Source organism: Mus caroli, chromosome 7, assembly GCF_900094665.2.
Source record: "Mus caroli chromosome 7, CAROLI_EIJ_v1.1, whole genome shotgun sequence".
In the NCBI taxonomy this organism is placed as follows: domain Eukaryota; kingdom Metazoa; phylum Chordata; class Mammalia; order Rodentia; family Muridae; genus Mus; species Mus caroli.
The window spans coordinates 37,180,651-37,194,803 of NC_034576.1; the positions used below are offsets into that span (position 1 = coordinate 37,180,651).

Genomic DNA, 14,153 nt, shown 5'->3' on the forward strand with positions numbered 1-14,153 from the left:
CAATATCTAGTGAAGATCTTGAGTCTGTAGTCAACTCCCTCTGTCTTCAAGTGATTTTATTGGGAAATGCTATCATATATTTCACAGCACCAACTCTATGCTGTGTCTTACAAAAACACAGACAGAACATTTCCCAAATCACTCTATGAATCAACAAATCATTAGCAAAACATTTGGTAATATACAATAATATACCATGGCCAAATATGAATCATTCAGAAAAAAAAAAATCAATCAATATAATCTAGTGTATTATCAAAACAAACACAATACCAACATAGCAGAAAGAATGCATTTAAGATCTATTCATTATTTTTTAAAAAACAATTTCACAAATTAGAAATAAACATCCTTAATATAATTGAAAGTACTGATTTAAAAGAGTAACAAGCCTACAACCAACATCTCCTGTAGAAAAGACCAAATGCCTTCCTCAGCAGAAACATGACAAGACCAGCTTCTTGTGGGACACCTAACAGCAGGAGAGGGGCTGCCTATGGTTCGTTTGCCTGCTTTGGGGGCCCTTTTCCTTAAACTGTTGGCCTTGTCCAGCCTTGATACAAGGGGAGGTGCCTAATCATATTGTAACTTGATGACATATTTGGTTGATATCCATGGGAAGTCTTCCCTTTTCGGAAAAGAAATGAAGGAAGAGTAGATAAGGATTGGGAGGAGATGGTGGAGGGTAACTGGGAGGCGAGAAGGGAGGGGAAACAGGTCAGAATGTAAAAAAGATAATAATAATAATTCAAGCCCAGGATGCCCATTCTGGGTACTTTTCCTCAATCCCATACTGAAAGCTCTAGCCAATGCAGTAAGGCAAGAAAAAGGAAATAGAAGGTATGAACATAGAAACTGAGTTAAAACACGTCACCATTTACAAAGACACAAGTGTCTACAGCCAAACTCCAAGGGCATTTATTCACTGACAAGGGTTTACATGGTTACATGGTACAATATAAACTGCAGTCTTTACAAAGTCAAAGGTGTCCTAAATACCAAGTACAGTGTACAGCCTTGGAAAACTTAGTATAGTTAAGATGTCAATTCTTCCTAAACTGATGCATAGACTTAGGGAAATGCCAGTCAAATATACCCACGATTTGTTGCAGATAGAAACAAGCTGTTTCTAAAATGTATATGAAAGGACAAAGGAATTGAAATCACCAAATTTCAGAAAGAACAAACTAGAACTTATGAAGTCCTGGGTTCCTAAGTCCAATAAAGCACACAGATTCACAGTGACTAATCTTAAAACACATTACAAAGCTACAGTAATTGAAACATGGATGGACAGATTTTGTTCAGAGAAACAAAACAGATGGACTAGATGAATGAGCTATACAAAGAAAACCAATAACTAATTCCTTCAATTTTTAATAATTTTAGTGGAGATCCAGTTTACATGGTATACAGTTTACCCACTTCAATGTTTGACATTTGCCTGGGGCTGTGCAGGCATCATCACATATGGACATTCTCACATGTACAGCCCTGAACAGTTACACTGTCCATCCTTCCTCACACCTTCCTAGCCCTAAACAGATAAGAACTCACTTTCTATTGTCTAAATCTGCCATACTAAACATGGCATAGAAGAGGTTGGGCCTGTGTAACTGGTTCTCTCCCTTGGACTAATACTTTCAAGACATGTTTCTCGCCATTGTCAAACTATATTTCACTGCATGGAGACAATACATTTTATCTATTTCTTAACTGATACTCGAGTTGGTTCCATTTCCAGCTAATATGAATAATGCTGCATCTAGGGTCTGCACAAGGTTTTTTTGTGGATGTACATTTTTATTTCGTTTATATATAATACTATTTCTGCTAAGTCCCATAGTAATCTAGTGCTTATGTTTTGAAAATTTCTAATTTTCTAATATATACCAGTTTACATTCTTACCAGTAGCATACAAAGGTTCTAAATTTTCCACAATTTTGTGTGTGTGTGTGTGTGTGTGTGTGTGTATACGTGTGTGTGTGTGTGTGTACACACACAAATTCTAACTACCCTGGTAGGGCACTTCCTGTGGTTTCAAGTTGCTACTTCGTTTTGTCAAAGTGGAAAGTCAATTGTGGAGAAAGGATGCTACTTTCAAATACAGTGTTAAAACAACTGTGCACTCTCTCATAAGAAAAGTGAATCCTGACTTAAACCACATACCTAAAGCAAAATTAACTTAAACATGAGAAAGAATAATCATAGATACTGAAGGTAGGTGAAAAACTCTTAAATATGATGACAACCACCCTAACAAGAACGGCAACAAAGAACTTCAAAATTAAAAACTGTTCTGGAGAAACACAATCAACAAAGAATGAGAAAACAAGATATAGACAAGAGAAAACATAAGCAAATCGTATATTCAAAGGAAGAGACAGCTTCAACATGTATAACAAACTGTCAAAACCTTCTCAAGTTCCTGAAAAGCATATCCCTTGTGGGGCTGGAGAGATGACTCTGTGGTTAAGTGCACTGGCTGCTCTTCCATTACCAGCAACCACATGGTGGCTCACAACACCAGTTGTCAGGAGAACCATGCCCTCTTCTGGTCTCTGTGGTCACAGCCTACATGTGGTGTGCATATATACATGCAGGGAAAACACTTATACACATTAAAAATCAATCTAAAAATTTATTTTTAAAAAATTACAACCCGGGGCTGGAGAGATGGCTCAGATGTTAAGAGCAGTGACTACTCTTCCAGAGGTCCTGAGTTCAATTCCCAGGAACCACATGGGGGCTCACAACCAACTGTAATGGGATCTGATGCCCTCTTCTGGTGTGTCTGAAGACTGTGACAGTGTACTCATATACACAAAATTTAAAAAAAAAAAAAAAGTCTGCTCATCTTTGATAAAGTACACATGTTCCCCATGAGACCCAGCACAAGAGGTGTATGCAGGTTCTCCAGCAGCTCCAGTCACACTTGCTGCATGTGTCATTCCAAAGCACTGAGAAGGAAATCTATGCATGGTAGCAGAGGCTACTCAGCAACAGAACTGAATGAGCTCTGATACAAACAATTCAGACAAAGCATTAGTGCAAGTGAAAAAGCCATTCTCCAAAGAAACAAAAATTCACTTACAAAACATTCTAGGAAAATGCAAATTAATAGTAATGGAGAATGAATCAGTGATTGCCAAGCCTCAGAAGCTGATGTAGAGTGAACCCACACACAGGTAAGCACAAGGCAACATGTGGTATGATCCTGCATCCTGACCTCACAGAATAGTACAGCAAACAAAATTTTAAAAGAAGTATGAAAAGATATGTTCTTATCAGATGGCAAAAAGAAAGTTAACACACAGGGAGGGTGCTGGGCTTGTCTCTTCCCACAGCAGTGGGTCCTGAGCTGTGACTGCCAAGTGCCCTCTGTCCCTCACTGTGACTGCCTTCTGGGAAGTGGAAGGTGGCAGAAATTCAGTACCTGCCCTGCCTCAACACCTCAAATGGTGGGATCATAGGCCTGTATCAAAGAGGACAAGCTGTAACTTCTATATGCAAAGACCTCTTTCCACCTTGCCATTACTTGGTCAACAATGAAGCGCCCTACTGCAAGTTTAAGTTGCTATTTCTTGTGCTTTAGGAAAAAGATAGGGGAGCAGCCCCACCTATGTATGTACAGTTCCACATCAGCTTCAGTTACCTTCAGTTATCTTATATGAAATGGAAAACTCCAGGAAATAAAACCAAATCCTAAATGTTAAATTGCATGCAGGCTGAGAAGTAAGATGAAATTGCTTACTGAGCAGGCCACCCACGCCTCCAAGCCTCCCTCTGTACAGAACACTTGTCACCTAGCCTGCTTGGTCATCAACTCAAATGGCATAGGATAGCTGTGTTCAAGCATTCCTTGTTTTAATAATGGCTCAGAGCATAAGAATAGCATCACCACACAGTGGAAAGGCCAAAGAGGATCCACAAAGGGTTTCAGTTAAGAAAAGAATGAATGTTCATCTTAAACGTTGAAGTTGTTAATATTTGTAAGATCAAAACTGCAACAAAAAGGAAGAAAGGAAAGGAAAGGAAAGGAAAGGAAAGGAAAGGAAAGGAAAGGAAAGGAAAGGAAAGGAAAGGAAAGGAAAGGAAAGGAAAGGAAAGGAAAGGAAAGGAAAGGAAAGGAAGCCACACTATTCCAGAGCCACACCTCAACTAGGAAAATTGCAACCACCACTCGTGCTAAGAGCCTAGTTAAGATGGAAGGCTCCCAGTGAGAGGAATCTGGACCAGCCACCAGGGACTGGGTCATATGCACCTTTTATTATTAAGTGTCAAGTTTAACAATACACGTAGCCATTCTCTTCAGCTGTTATAGATAACCCTAACACTGTGGGTGAGAGCCTCTGAGCCTCCTTATCCTATTAGACTTTATGTGCTTAGATATGTGCCCTGACAATTTAGATAAATATCTATCCCAATTACAAACCTGCACTTGATTTGCAATTAGTCTCGAACAATAGTTTCCAGAATTTCACACAATACATGAGGCTTCCAACTAGTACCCACTGTTGGATAACTGAAATTACTTCATCTTTAGAAAAGTCAGCTGAATTTAGTATAATGACCTCATTTATACAGGAGAGTCCTCAAATTTATTTTCAAATACACATTTACTAGAAGGTTGAAAGCAGATAAGAATAATATATCAAATTTACAAACGTTATTATAAAAATAATATCAGATTAGAAATTAAATAAGCTTACTATCATTATGCAACCACGCCAGAGCTCAAGTCATGTATCCAGGTATGTAATAGAGTAAGAGACTGGGTAAACGAAAACAAAATGGCCGTACAGGATGCAACAAGGCCTCAAGTTACCTACAAGGGGCACCTTTCCACATCTGGTCTCTTTAATAAATGAATGAGATTTCCTACAAACCAAAACCACATTTAAAATGTCCTAACCTTTATAAAGAGGAATTTCTCTGATTTCATGACAAAGAAAATAAATTACTCCTGGGTCCCAGAGTATTAAAAGCAGAGGCATGTGAAGTAACAAGACAATAAGCACAAGTGTAAAATGTCCCTAACTCCTGTCAGGTCTCTCCACAGCGCGTTGTACTGCCTCTGCTCACAGTTCATACCTTTGGAAACATGTCAAGTATTTCCAACCTCCATTCTCAAACACTGCTTATCCTTAATTACCTATAATCCAGAACAGCACACAGCCTGGACTAGCAAGTCCCGGCAGTTGCTTGGTCAGAGCATCCCCAGCTCTGGAACCTGTGAATTGATGCAAACACAACAGAGAACAAAACATCTTCCCAAGAGGTACCTACGTTCTTTCCGATGCTCAACTAAACCCACAGCCTGCTTGGCTGAGCACTTTGCAAACCAGTTGTCGCCAAGTAAAACAGTGACTTCATTAGTGTGGACTAGTTTTCCTGGCATGAAGGCAAGAGGGCCGAATGGTACCTATTGGTTTAAAAGAAAGATAGAAAAGCAAAAATGTTAACATACATTTTTACAATATTTAGCATGAGAAACCCTGTATTACTGAGTTCTTACTTAGGCACTAGGAAAAGTAAAATGTCAATTTCCCAGAATTTAACATTGTATTAAGATTTCACCAGGAGCTTTTGGTTCTTCACCTCTCTTCACGCCTGGTCTTTCCTCTCTCTGTGTCTATCTCTGTCTTTCTCTCTTATCTCCTCTCATCTCATAGCCCAACTCTGTTCAGACCCTTCCAGATGCCTCTGGCTGTTCTCTCCTTCATATCTATAATAAAACTAGTCTCAACCACACACACACAAAAAAAACCCTACCATGAAAATCTATAAAAAAATGTATTAGGCTAATAAATTCATGTTAAAACAGGAAAATAAATCTACAGCAGGCTTCAAAGACAGCTCTTAGAAGAAAGAAGAAAGTAGCACTGTCTATGAATGTTCACATTTCATTAATCCTTAAGTCTAAATGAAACCAAAACAGTAATGAACTACTGTCAGTGAAAACTTTTTTTGGCACCTAAAACTATGTCTTGAAGATAGGAACTAACAGCTGTATTTATCTACCTAGCCACACCTCATCTGTACAGCAGAACAAATCCTCCTGAAGCACACTGATGTAGCAGTGGAGGCACAGCCAAGAGCTCAGCAGACTGTGTGTCACAAGGAAGGTCATTCAGAAAGAAACTATGAGCACCTCTCAGAGGAAAATCAATGTTCTAGGGTTTAGTTCTATGACTTACCAGACAGTATGGCTTGCTATTGCTTTGGCTAACAGGAAATAACTGAATACCACATTCCTATCAGAATTCATTTACATATAAAAATACATTTGCATACCAAACATCACATTTTTGCTAATATTTGTTAATAAACCATAATAATTATATATAAATTATTGTATTGGTTTTGTCTCAAGGCCTAAGAAAACAAACCTTTCTTACTATGGAGACACCTTTGATGGTGTACCAGCTAACAGTTTGTGAACTGTCATACACAGCAAGGGGAAATCCTATATTTCACCATTAGACTGTCTACAACAAACAACATGTAGCTCTAAAAGGAGCCCAGTGAGCATACCATGACGTCGTAAGACAGCTTGTCAGGCAAGGTCCTCAGCCTCTCTTGAAGAGCACTGTAGTCATTGTCTACCTTCTCCCTGACGAGGAAAACACCAAACACAAAGTGAGTGCATAGATCAGTCTCACTAGCTGCAACCAACAGTTTACACCACTAAAAGTTTACGAGGTCCAGCAACGGCATTGTCTTCCCATACATTCACACAGAAATGAAAACTCATTCTGAAACAGAGCACTCACATCTTGACAATTAGCTTCTTAAGGTAGGAGATGGCCTAGTATAATACACTGTCAAAATTAAGGAAATGTGAAGGGGGCTGATATTTAGAGGGAGCCAGGAACTCAGACTGAGAAGACACAACATCTTATATACACCTTCTGAGTGAATAAACAGATTGTACACTAGAGCCTCTGGACACAAGATGGCATCAGGTGCTTCAGTCCTTACAGAAAACTTAAGCTCCAAACCTGGTGTCATCAACTCTTCTAATGTGAACAAGGTAAGAAACGCAGTCAAGAGCAGAAAAGAATGCGGCAGCAGTAATGCCTAAAGCATTTCAACTAGTCTCTGAAATCTGTTTCAGAGTGGACCAAAACTCATGGTGGCTCATGCCTGTGACCCCAAAACTAGGGAATAGGAGGCAGGAGGATCAGAAGTCATTTTTGGCTGCATCGTGAGTTCAAAGGCAGCCTGCTGAGTTACATGAGATCCCAAAGTCTCAAAGAAAATAAGGGGAAAAGGGATTGGGGGAACCCATTTAAATAACCCTAAGATGTGACTCAATTTGACCTTGCTGGAGCAGAGAGCAGCATGTGTCCAAACTGCTCCTCCACGGGGCAGCCGACGGGAATCAATGCCCCTTCCTGAGCTGAAGCCTCTGCCTATGCCGAGATGAAACTTCTTTGGAAGTCAAGATTCCTAAGGGCTTTTTGCTAGGATGGGGGCTGCAAACAATTCTAGAACACCAAACTATCGTCTTAAAAGATAACAGAAACAATAAGCTCACCAAGTAATTTAAATGAACACATACTGTCAGACTAAAATTTATCCTAGGTGCCATGTGGGTAATCACCCAATAATAAAAGTGGCTCTGCTACAGCTGTGGCATTGGCATCACTTTACTCCTTAGCTCCACTACAGCAGTAGTAGCACAATTAATAAAAATTATCCACTCCGTCTTAAGGTCTCAGGGAATTTCACGTGTGTTGCTATGTATCCTGGGAAAACGAAACCTCCTGCAGTAATGTCACTCCACATTTTTCTCTCATACAATGTAGCACAGAAAGAAAACAGAAAAGAAGCACTGAGAGAGCTGATCTCCTGTATCCTCTCAAAGCAGACACCCAGCTAAGCAAGGTCTTCTTATTCACACACAAACTCTCATTTTCTAAAGATCGGGTACTCTGTATAAACTCTCCCCATAAACTGTCTACTATGGTATTTCTTTTGTGTATGTCCTTGTGAGAGCGTGCACAGGTACATGTGGAAGCTGGAGGTCCACACTGGAGCCTGCAATCATTTTCCACCATACTTTTGAGATGGGGTCTCACCAATTCAGGGTCAACTAGCTGGCTAGCAAGCTCCAGGGGTATTCCTGACCCGACTCCCCAGAACTGGGGCTATAGGTGCACACCCATTGTTTTAATGTGGTACTGGGGATCAGAACTCAGGTCTTTCCTGCTTGTAAAGCACTTTACTGACAACCATGTTCTTAGACCCTATTATTGTGGGTTTGTTTTTTTTTTTTGGGGGGGGGTTGGTTTTTTTGAGACAGGGTTTCTCTGTGTAGCTGTAGCTGTCCTAGAACTCATTCTGTAGACCAGGCTGGCCTCGAACTCAGAAATCCACCTGCCTCTGCCTCCCAAGTGCTGGGATTAAAGGTGTGCATTTCTTAAATAATTATCCTTTGGGGTACATTTTTATATGGACAAGATGGCAAAAAGCCTTCATGCACGGGACTATACATCAGGACCAGACCCCAGAAGGACCATAACTTTAAAGTCAAAGCAGAGAGTGAATCCCAGATCTCTAACTCCACTCACACAAATTAGCCTTAGCCTTACCTTTTTCCAAGTTAAAACTGGAAAAATACCTGTTCACAGGTTCATATTCTCAGAAATAATTTTCAGAAAAGATTATTAAGCACTAAGATAAGGTCCCACTTAACTTAGTCCTTCAACTGGATAGTGTGACTTCCTGAGAGATAACAGAACAGCTGACTGTCACTGGTGATTCAGGGACTTTGGAGACAGGGTCAAGATGAGCAGTAACCAAGAAGATGTGATATAGTACCAACACATCACAGATACTCATGAACCTACCTCTGCGGCTCAGACTAAGACTATCTATCCACTAGCTAATGCTTCTGATTAGGTCCAATTAAAGTTAGCATTCAGCATGTCTTACATTGGTAATCACACCTACAAAAAGGGACTTAAAAAAAAAAAGAAATCTCATATGCCCTCAGAGAACAGAAAGTTCAACCAAGGTCATGTCAGCAATCAGTGTTTCCAGATGAATACTCAGCTTTAACCTTCCTTAATAATTCTCTCTAGAACAAAAATGTGGACAAACTAGAAAATCTAAGACTAGACTTGCTATTTCTATATTTTGAGTTATTTTCTAAAGCGGAAAAGGAAAGTGGAAGCTGATTTCAAGTGCAACAATGCAGAAATAATTTTTGAAGGGAGGTCAGCTATGTACCTTAAAGAAATCCCTGAAGATCATTCTGGACAAAATGTCCAGAACCAAGAACTTAACTAAAATGTGATCTCTACAACCCTCTAATACACAAGACCAACAATCTCTCTAAAACATCATGCCTATGCAACATATATGTAATTTGCTTAAATGTAAGAGAGTCTGCCTACAATGTATGCAGTGCCCAAGGAAGACAAAATGGTGTATAAGATCCACTGAGGATAGAGTTGCAAGCAGTTATAAACGACCATATGTGTTTTGGGAGCTGAACCCAATTCCTATGCAAGAATAGCAGGAGCTTTTAACTGCTGAGCCTTGTCTCCAGCCATAAAAATTCAAGTTGTCTTTCTTCCCCCAACACAACCCCCAACACCCCTCTTCCAGACAGAGTTTCTCTGATTAACAGCTCTGGCTAATCTGAAACTCACTTTGTAAACCTTGCTGTCCTCAAACTCACAGAGACCCACCTGCCTCTCTCTTCTGAGTGCTGGGATCAAAGGTATTTTTTTAAATATGGACATTTTGCCCTCATATAAGTCTGTGCACCACATGCATGACTGGTATTCTCAGAGGTCAGAAGAGGGGACTAGATCCCCTGGAACTATAGTTACAGATAATTGTGAGCCAGCATGTGGTTTCTGGTGATTGAACCTGGGTCCTCTGCAAGAGCAACAAGTGCTCTAAACCACTTAGTCATCTTTCTAGCCTCAATACAAGTTGTCTTAATAACTAATGTTAAAGCTTGGAGAAGATGAGCTGAGTCTTTATTTGGACTCCAAATATTAACAGATCTCTGTCAACTTATTTTCTTGAAAACATCAATTTTAGGTGTTTCAGTCTTACTAAAATATAGCAACCAAGAGATAATTACCTAAAATACGGTTTCTTCAAATGGAAAACAAAGCCTAGGTAGAGTTAGAGCAAGCCTCTCAAACCCTCTTACTCCTAGGTTTGTCTTCACTATATTTGACAAAGATTACAGTCAGTACAAGCATCACCCTTTTTCCTGGCTTTCCAGATTGAACCAAGGATTTTATGCCTGCTAGGCAAAGGCTCTACCACTCACTTACATTACCAACCCTCTGTTTATTTTTTCATTTTGAAATTGTCTCACTAAATTGCCCAGGCTGGCCTTGAACCTGTGCTATCCTCCTACCTCAGCCACCTGAGTAGCTGGGCAGAATGGCCTGTGCCACCAAGAGTACCAGCCTTCAATTCTAAACTTCAAGAAGCCTACTTCATACCAAATAGGTTCATGTAATAGTCCTCAAAGAAATAAGAACTATAACCTGATGGGCGTGGTGGCGCACGCCTTTAATCCCAGCACTCGGGAGGCAGAGGCAGGGGGATTTCTGAGTTCGAGGCCAGCCTGGTCTACAAAATAAGTTCCAGGACAGCCAGGGCTACACAGAGAAACCCTGTCTCGAAAAAAACCAAAAACAAAAAACCTATAACCTAACTGAATAGTATGTTTAAAAAACAGAAAACAAGCTTCTTTTGGTCCTTCCTGGCCATGTCTCCATGTCTCTGTGAAACACCTTTAGTTTTAAAAAGGCAGCAGCAATGAAGGTATATAAATAGTCCTAACCTTAAAGCATTAAGATCAGGACAGACCCTATGGGAAATATTTATTTTCATGGAAGTGTAACAAGTCTGAGAGAGCAAGCTAAAGCTAAATGAAGTGTGTGTGTGTGTGTGTGTGTGTGTGTGTGTGTGTGTGTGTGTGTTTTAAAAGATGAAGTATGCCAGTGACTGGCCTCAGAAAGAACAGATTAATGAGTAAGACGGGTGGTATATAATCAAGGCTCACCAGTATACTCCAATTGTTCTGTGTAGGTGAAGATTTTGATAACCGATTATTTAAAGAGATACAGAATAACATGAAAAAATAGTCCACAAATTTAATCTTTCTGTTACTGGAAAACTACTTTTGTAAAGAGGAAGTAAGCACTACATCCCTTGTTCCAAACAAGTGACAGGCTCTCATCTCCACCTTTAAAGGGATGAAATGAAATCTCAGCTTAGAAGAGCAGAATCTTCCAACTGTACGGAAGTAGTGGGAAAACTGGCAGAAAATACTAAGTAGCACTGAACTATCTTCTTGGAGGAAGTCTCCCAACATTTCTTTCCGTTTACCTAACCTGCTACACAAACAAAAAAGCAGAAAACACACATTACTGCAAATACATGGGTTATAATCTATAGCTAAAAGCCAAAGCTAAGAAACAAAACCTAGCGCTTCTGAAATATAGAGGAGTCAACAGAAGCTACTGAATTCATCGTCTCCACTCTAGAACTATCCCAGAAGCACCTAAGAAAGCCTACTCTCAATTCAGTTCACTTCTCTGCAACAGGGCCCTGGGCTATACCAGAGGCCATCACTCAAACCCAGCAGGCCTTTCTAAAATTCACAATCCATCTGCATTAAAGTTCCACTGCCTTGAAGGGTCCCTGGGCCACCTCTAGAATTAAGAAAATAAAGAAAAGTTCAGTTCAGGCATGGTACAAGCAGACAGATTATCACTGCTATAGTAAGAAACGACAGCTTTCTTCAGTGTCTTCCTAAGTCTAGGGAACTTGCCATGCACATTGTTGAAGAAGGAACCACTGTTCTTGCCAACTAGTGGGGAAAGGAATTCTCCTCGTGCAAAACTGGAACACATCTGTATGAATCGGAAGCCTTGGGACCTTTCCTTCCTAAATGGCCACGGCAAAATGCTTAGTGACATCACTTAAATAATTAACATCTACCCAAAAAAATTAAGGCAAAATGGAGATGTATTCCTTTTTATAACTGCATCATTCCTAAGAGCTAGCCGCATCAGAATATGTTGGCAATCAAACACATGATCCTAGTGTTTCATGACTTCATGAATCATCAGAAAACATTAAAAATAATCTAAAAAATAGCCAATAATTTTTCAAAATTAGTTTAACAAGTTATTGAGAGGCAGATCCAACTACCAATCCATTAGATTCCTTCCATTTAACTGAGTACAGTGGCTCCAGCACATGGGACACACAGTGAAGTTGCAAGGGACAATGCATCCCCATGTTGTCTCTACAGCCACCACGTGGACATGTGACCTGAGATTTGTCAATTATCCTAAATGCCTGTTTCTTTATTCATAACTAATACTTTGCTCTAAGAATACAATTAGATGTGAATTAAAAGTAGGAGGATGCTCTAAAATTACATAAAAGCACACTGGTCTTTGAAAGAAATCCCCAAGTTGTCAGTTTACATGTAATTTTTATGCCCTGTTCATTTCCCTGATTTCTTATAACTGATATATGTTCCTGTTACGAGTTAAAGGGAGGAACATATCAGAAAAGAGAAGAATTCTCTCTCAATCTGAATAATTGTACCAGGTTCTACTAAATCTCCTTAATTCGTAGCCTTTGCTGCATCAATTTAGGTTTTCTATACTTTCAAAATCATTTTAGGAAACAATGATCATTATGGCCACCTTGGAGTGGTGATTTTGGCTGCTGTTCCTATGACAAACTGAGAAGAACTCATTTTCTGGAGTTTACAGAGACCTTCATATACTCCCACAGGTCAAAGCTACTACCAGAGTTTAAAAGAGAAAAATAGTGTCAATACTAGTTCTGAATCTACAAAGTATTTAAAAATTCTCAAAATTATCTTTAACTCAAAAGTGAATAAAAACAACTGGAAAAATTCACCATTTGGTTGAGTTAATGTGAATTATTAAAAAATAAACTATAGGGCTGGAGAGATGGCTCAGCGGTTAAGAGCACCAACTGCTCTTCCAAAAGTTCTGAGTTCAATTCCCAGCAACCACATGGTGGCTCACAATCATCTGTAATGGGATCTGATGACCTCTTCTGGTGTGTATGGAAAGAGAAGTGGTGTACTTGTATACATCAAATAAATAAATAAGCCGGGCAGTGGTGGCGCACGGCTTTAATCCCAGCACTCGGGAGGCAGAGGCAGGGGGATTTCTGAGTTCGAAGCCAGCCTGGTCTACAGAGTGAGTTCCAGGACAGCCAGGGCTACACAGAGAAACCCTGTCTCAGGAAACAAAAAACTAAATAAATAAATAAATAAATAAATAAATCACTACATTTTAAAAACTAAGTAAGTAAACTACAAGTATGCCAATCTGTACAGCCTTCATTTTCCTGCACTCAACAGACATTAGTACCCCCACAGAATGTAAAGAATGTTAGAATTGGACTGTCGTGCTTCAAAAGCAGAAGCAGAGCCCTGGACTATGGGGACACAGATGTGTGCCATGCACTGCAGTCCTTACATAGAAACTGTACGAATATTATCAGTACTGTGTGTTGGGTTATTTTTTTTTTGGTAACAGAATTTTTTTTCTTTATTTTTTTTAATTAGGTATTTTCTTATTTTACATTTCAAATGCTATCCCAAAAGTCCCCCATACCCTCCCCCCTTGTTGTTCTTATTTTTAAAGAATACATGAAAAAACAAAAAAACTTCAAGGTGTAAGCTGTGGTTTCTACTGATAAAGAAGAAAAATCCAGACACTCTCTGGACTTAAGCAAGTCCCCAGAAGCTGTAAACCAAAGAACGTAGATGCTGGAAACATATCATCAAAGACAGTATTCCAAAAACTTATAAAGGGGACTGTAAAAAAAATTACTTTTTTGTGTGTATGCATGTCAAGTGACCCACGATCACCTGTTAATAACTCCAGTTCCAGAAGCCCAAGGCCTTCAGAGGCACCAGGCACGCGGGCAATGCACATATACATATGTAGGCACTCACACATAAAATAAAAACCATCTTCTCTAAAAATACTACATACAGAAATCCTCAAACATAATCGCAAAACTAGCGCATAGGACAGGCGGTGTTTGATAACGGCAAAAACAACCACCAGCAAGAGGGAAAAGAAAAGAAAAGAAAAGAAAAGAAAAG

At 39.6% G+C, this 14,153-nt stretch overlaps 1 protein-coding gene across 4 annotated transcripts in view; it reads right to left on the reverse strand.

The window, feature by feature from the left end:
• The window catches only part of Uri1 (URI1 prefoldin like chaperone), a 61,393-nt gene that overhangs the window by 15,250 nt on the left and 31,990 nt on the right, over positions 1-14,153 (reverse strand). For all 4 annotated transcript variants that reach the window (XM_021168667.1, XM_021168666.2, XM_021168665.1 and 1 more), the window contains 2 exons: positions 6,539-6,617; positions 5,291-5,426 (listed from right to left, as the gene is read on the reverse strand). In XM_021168667.1, the coding sequence (XP_021024326.1) occupies positions 5,291-5,426; positions 6,539-6,541 (139 nt within the window). In that variant the 5' untranslated portion in view covers positions 6,542-6,617. The remainder of the gene's footprint in view (positions 1-5,290; positions 5,427-6,538; positions 6,618-14,153) is intronic.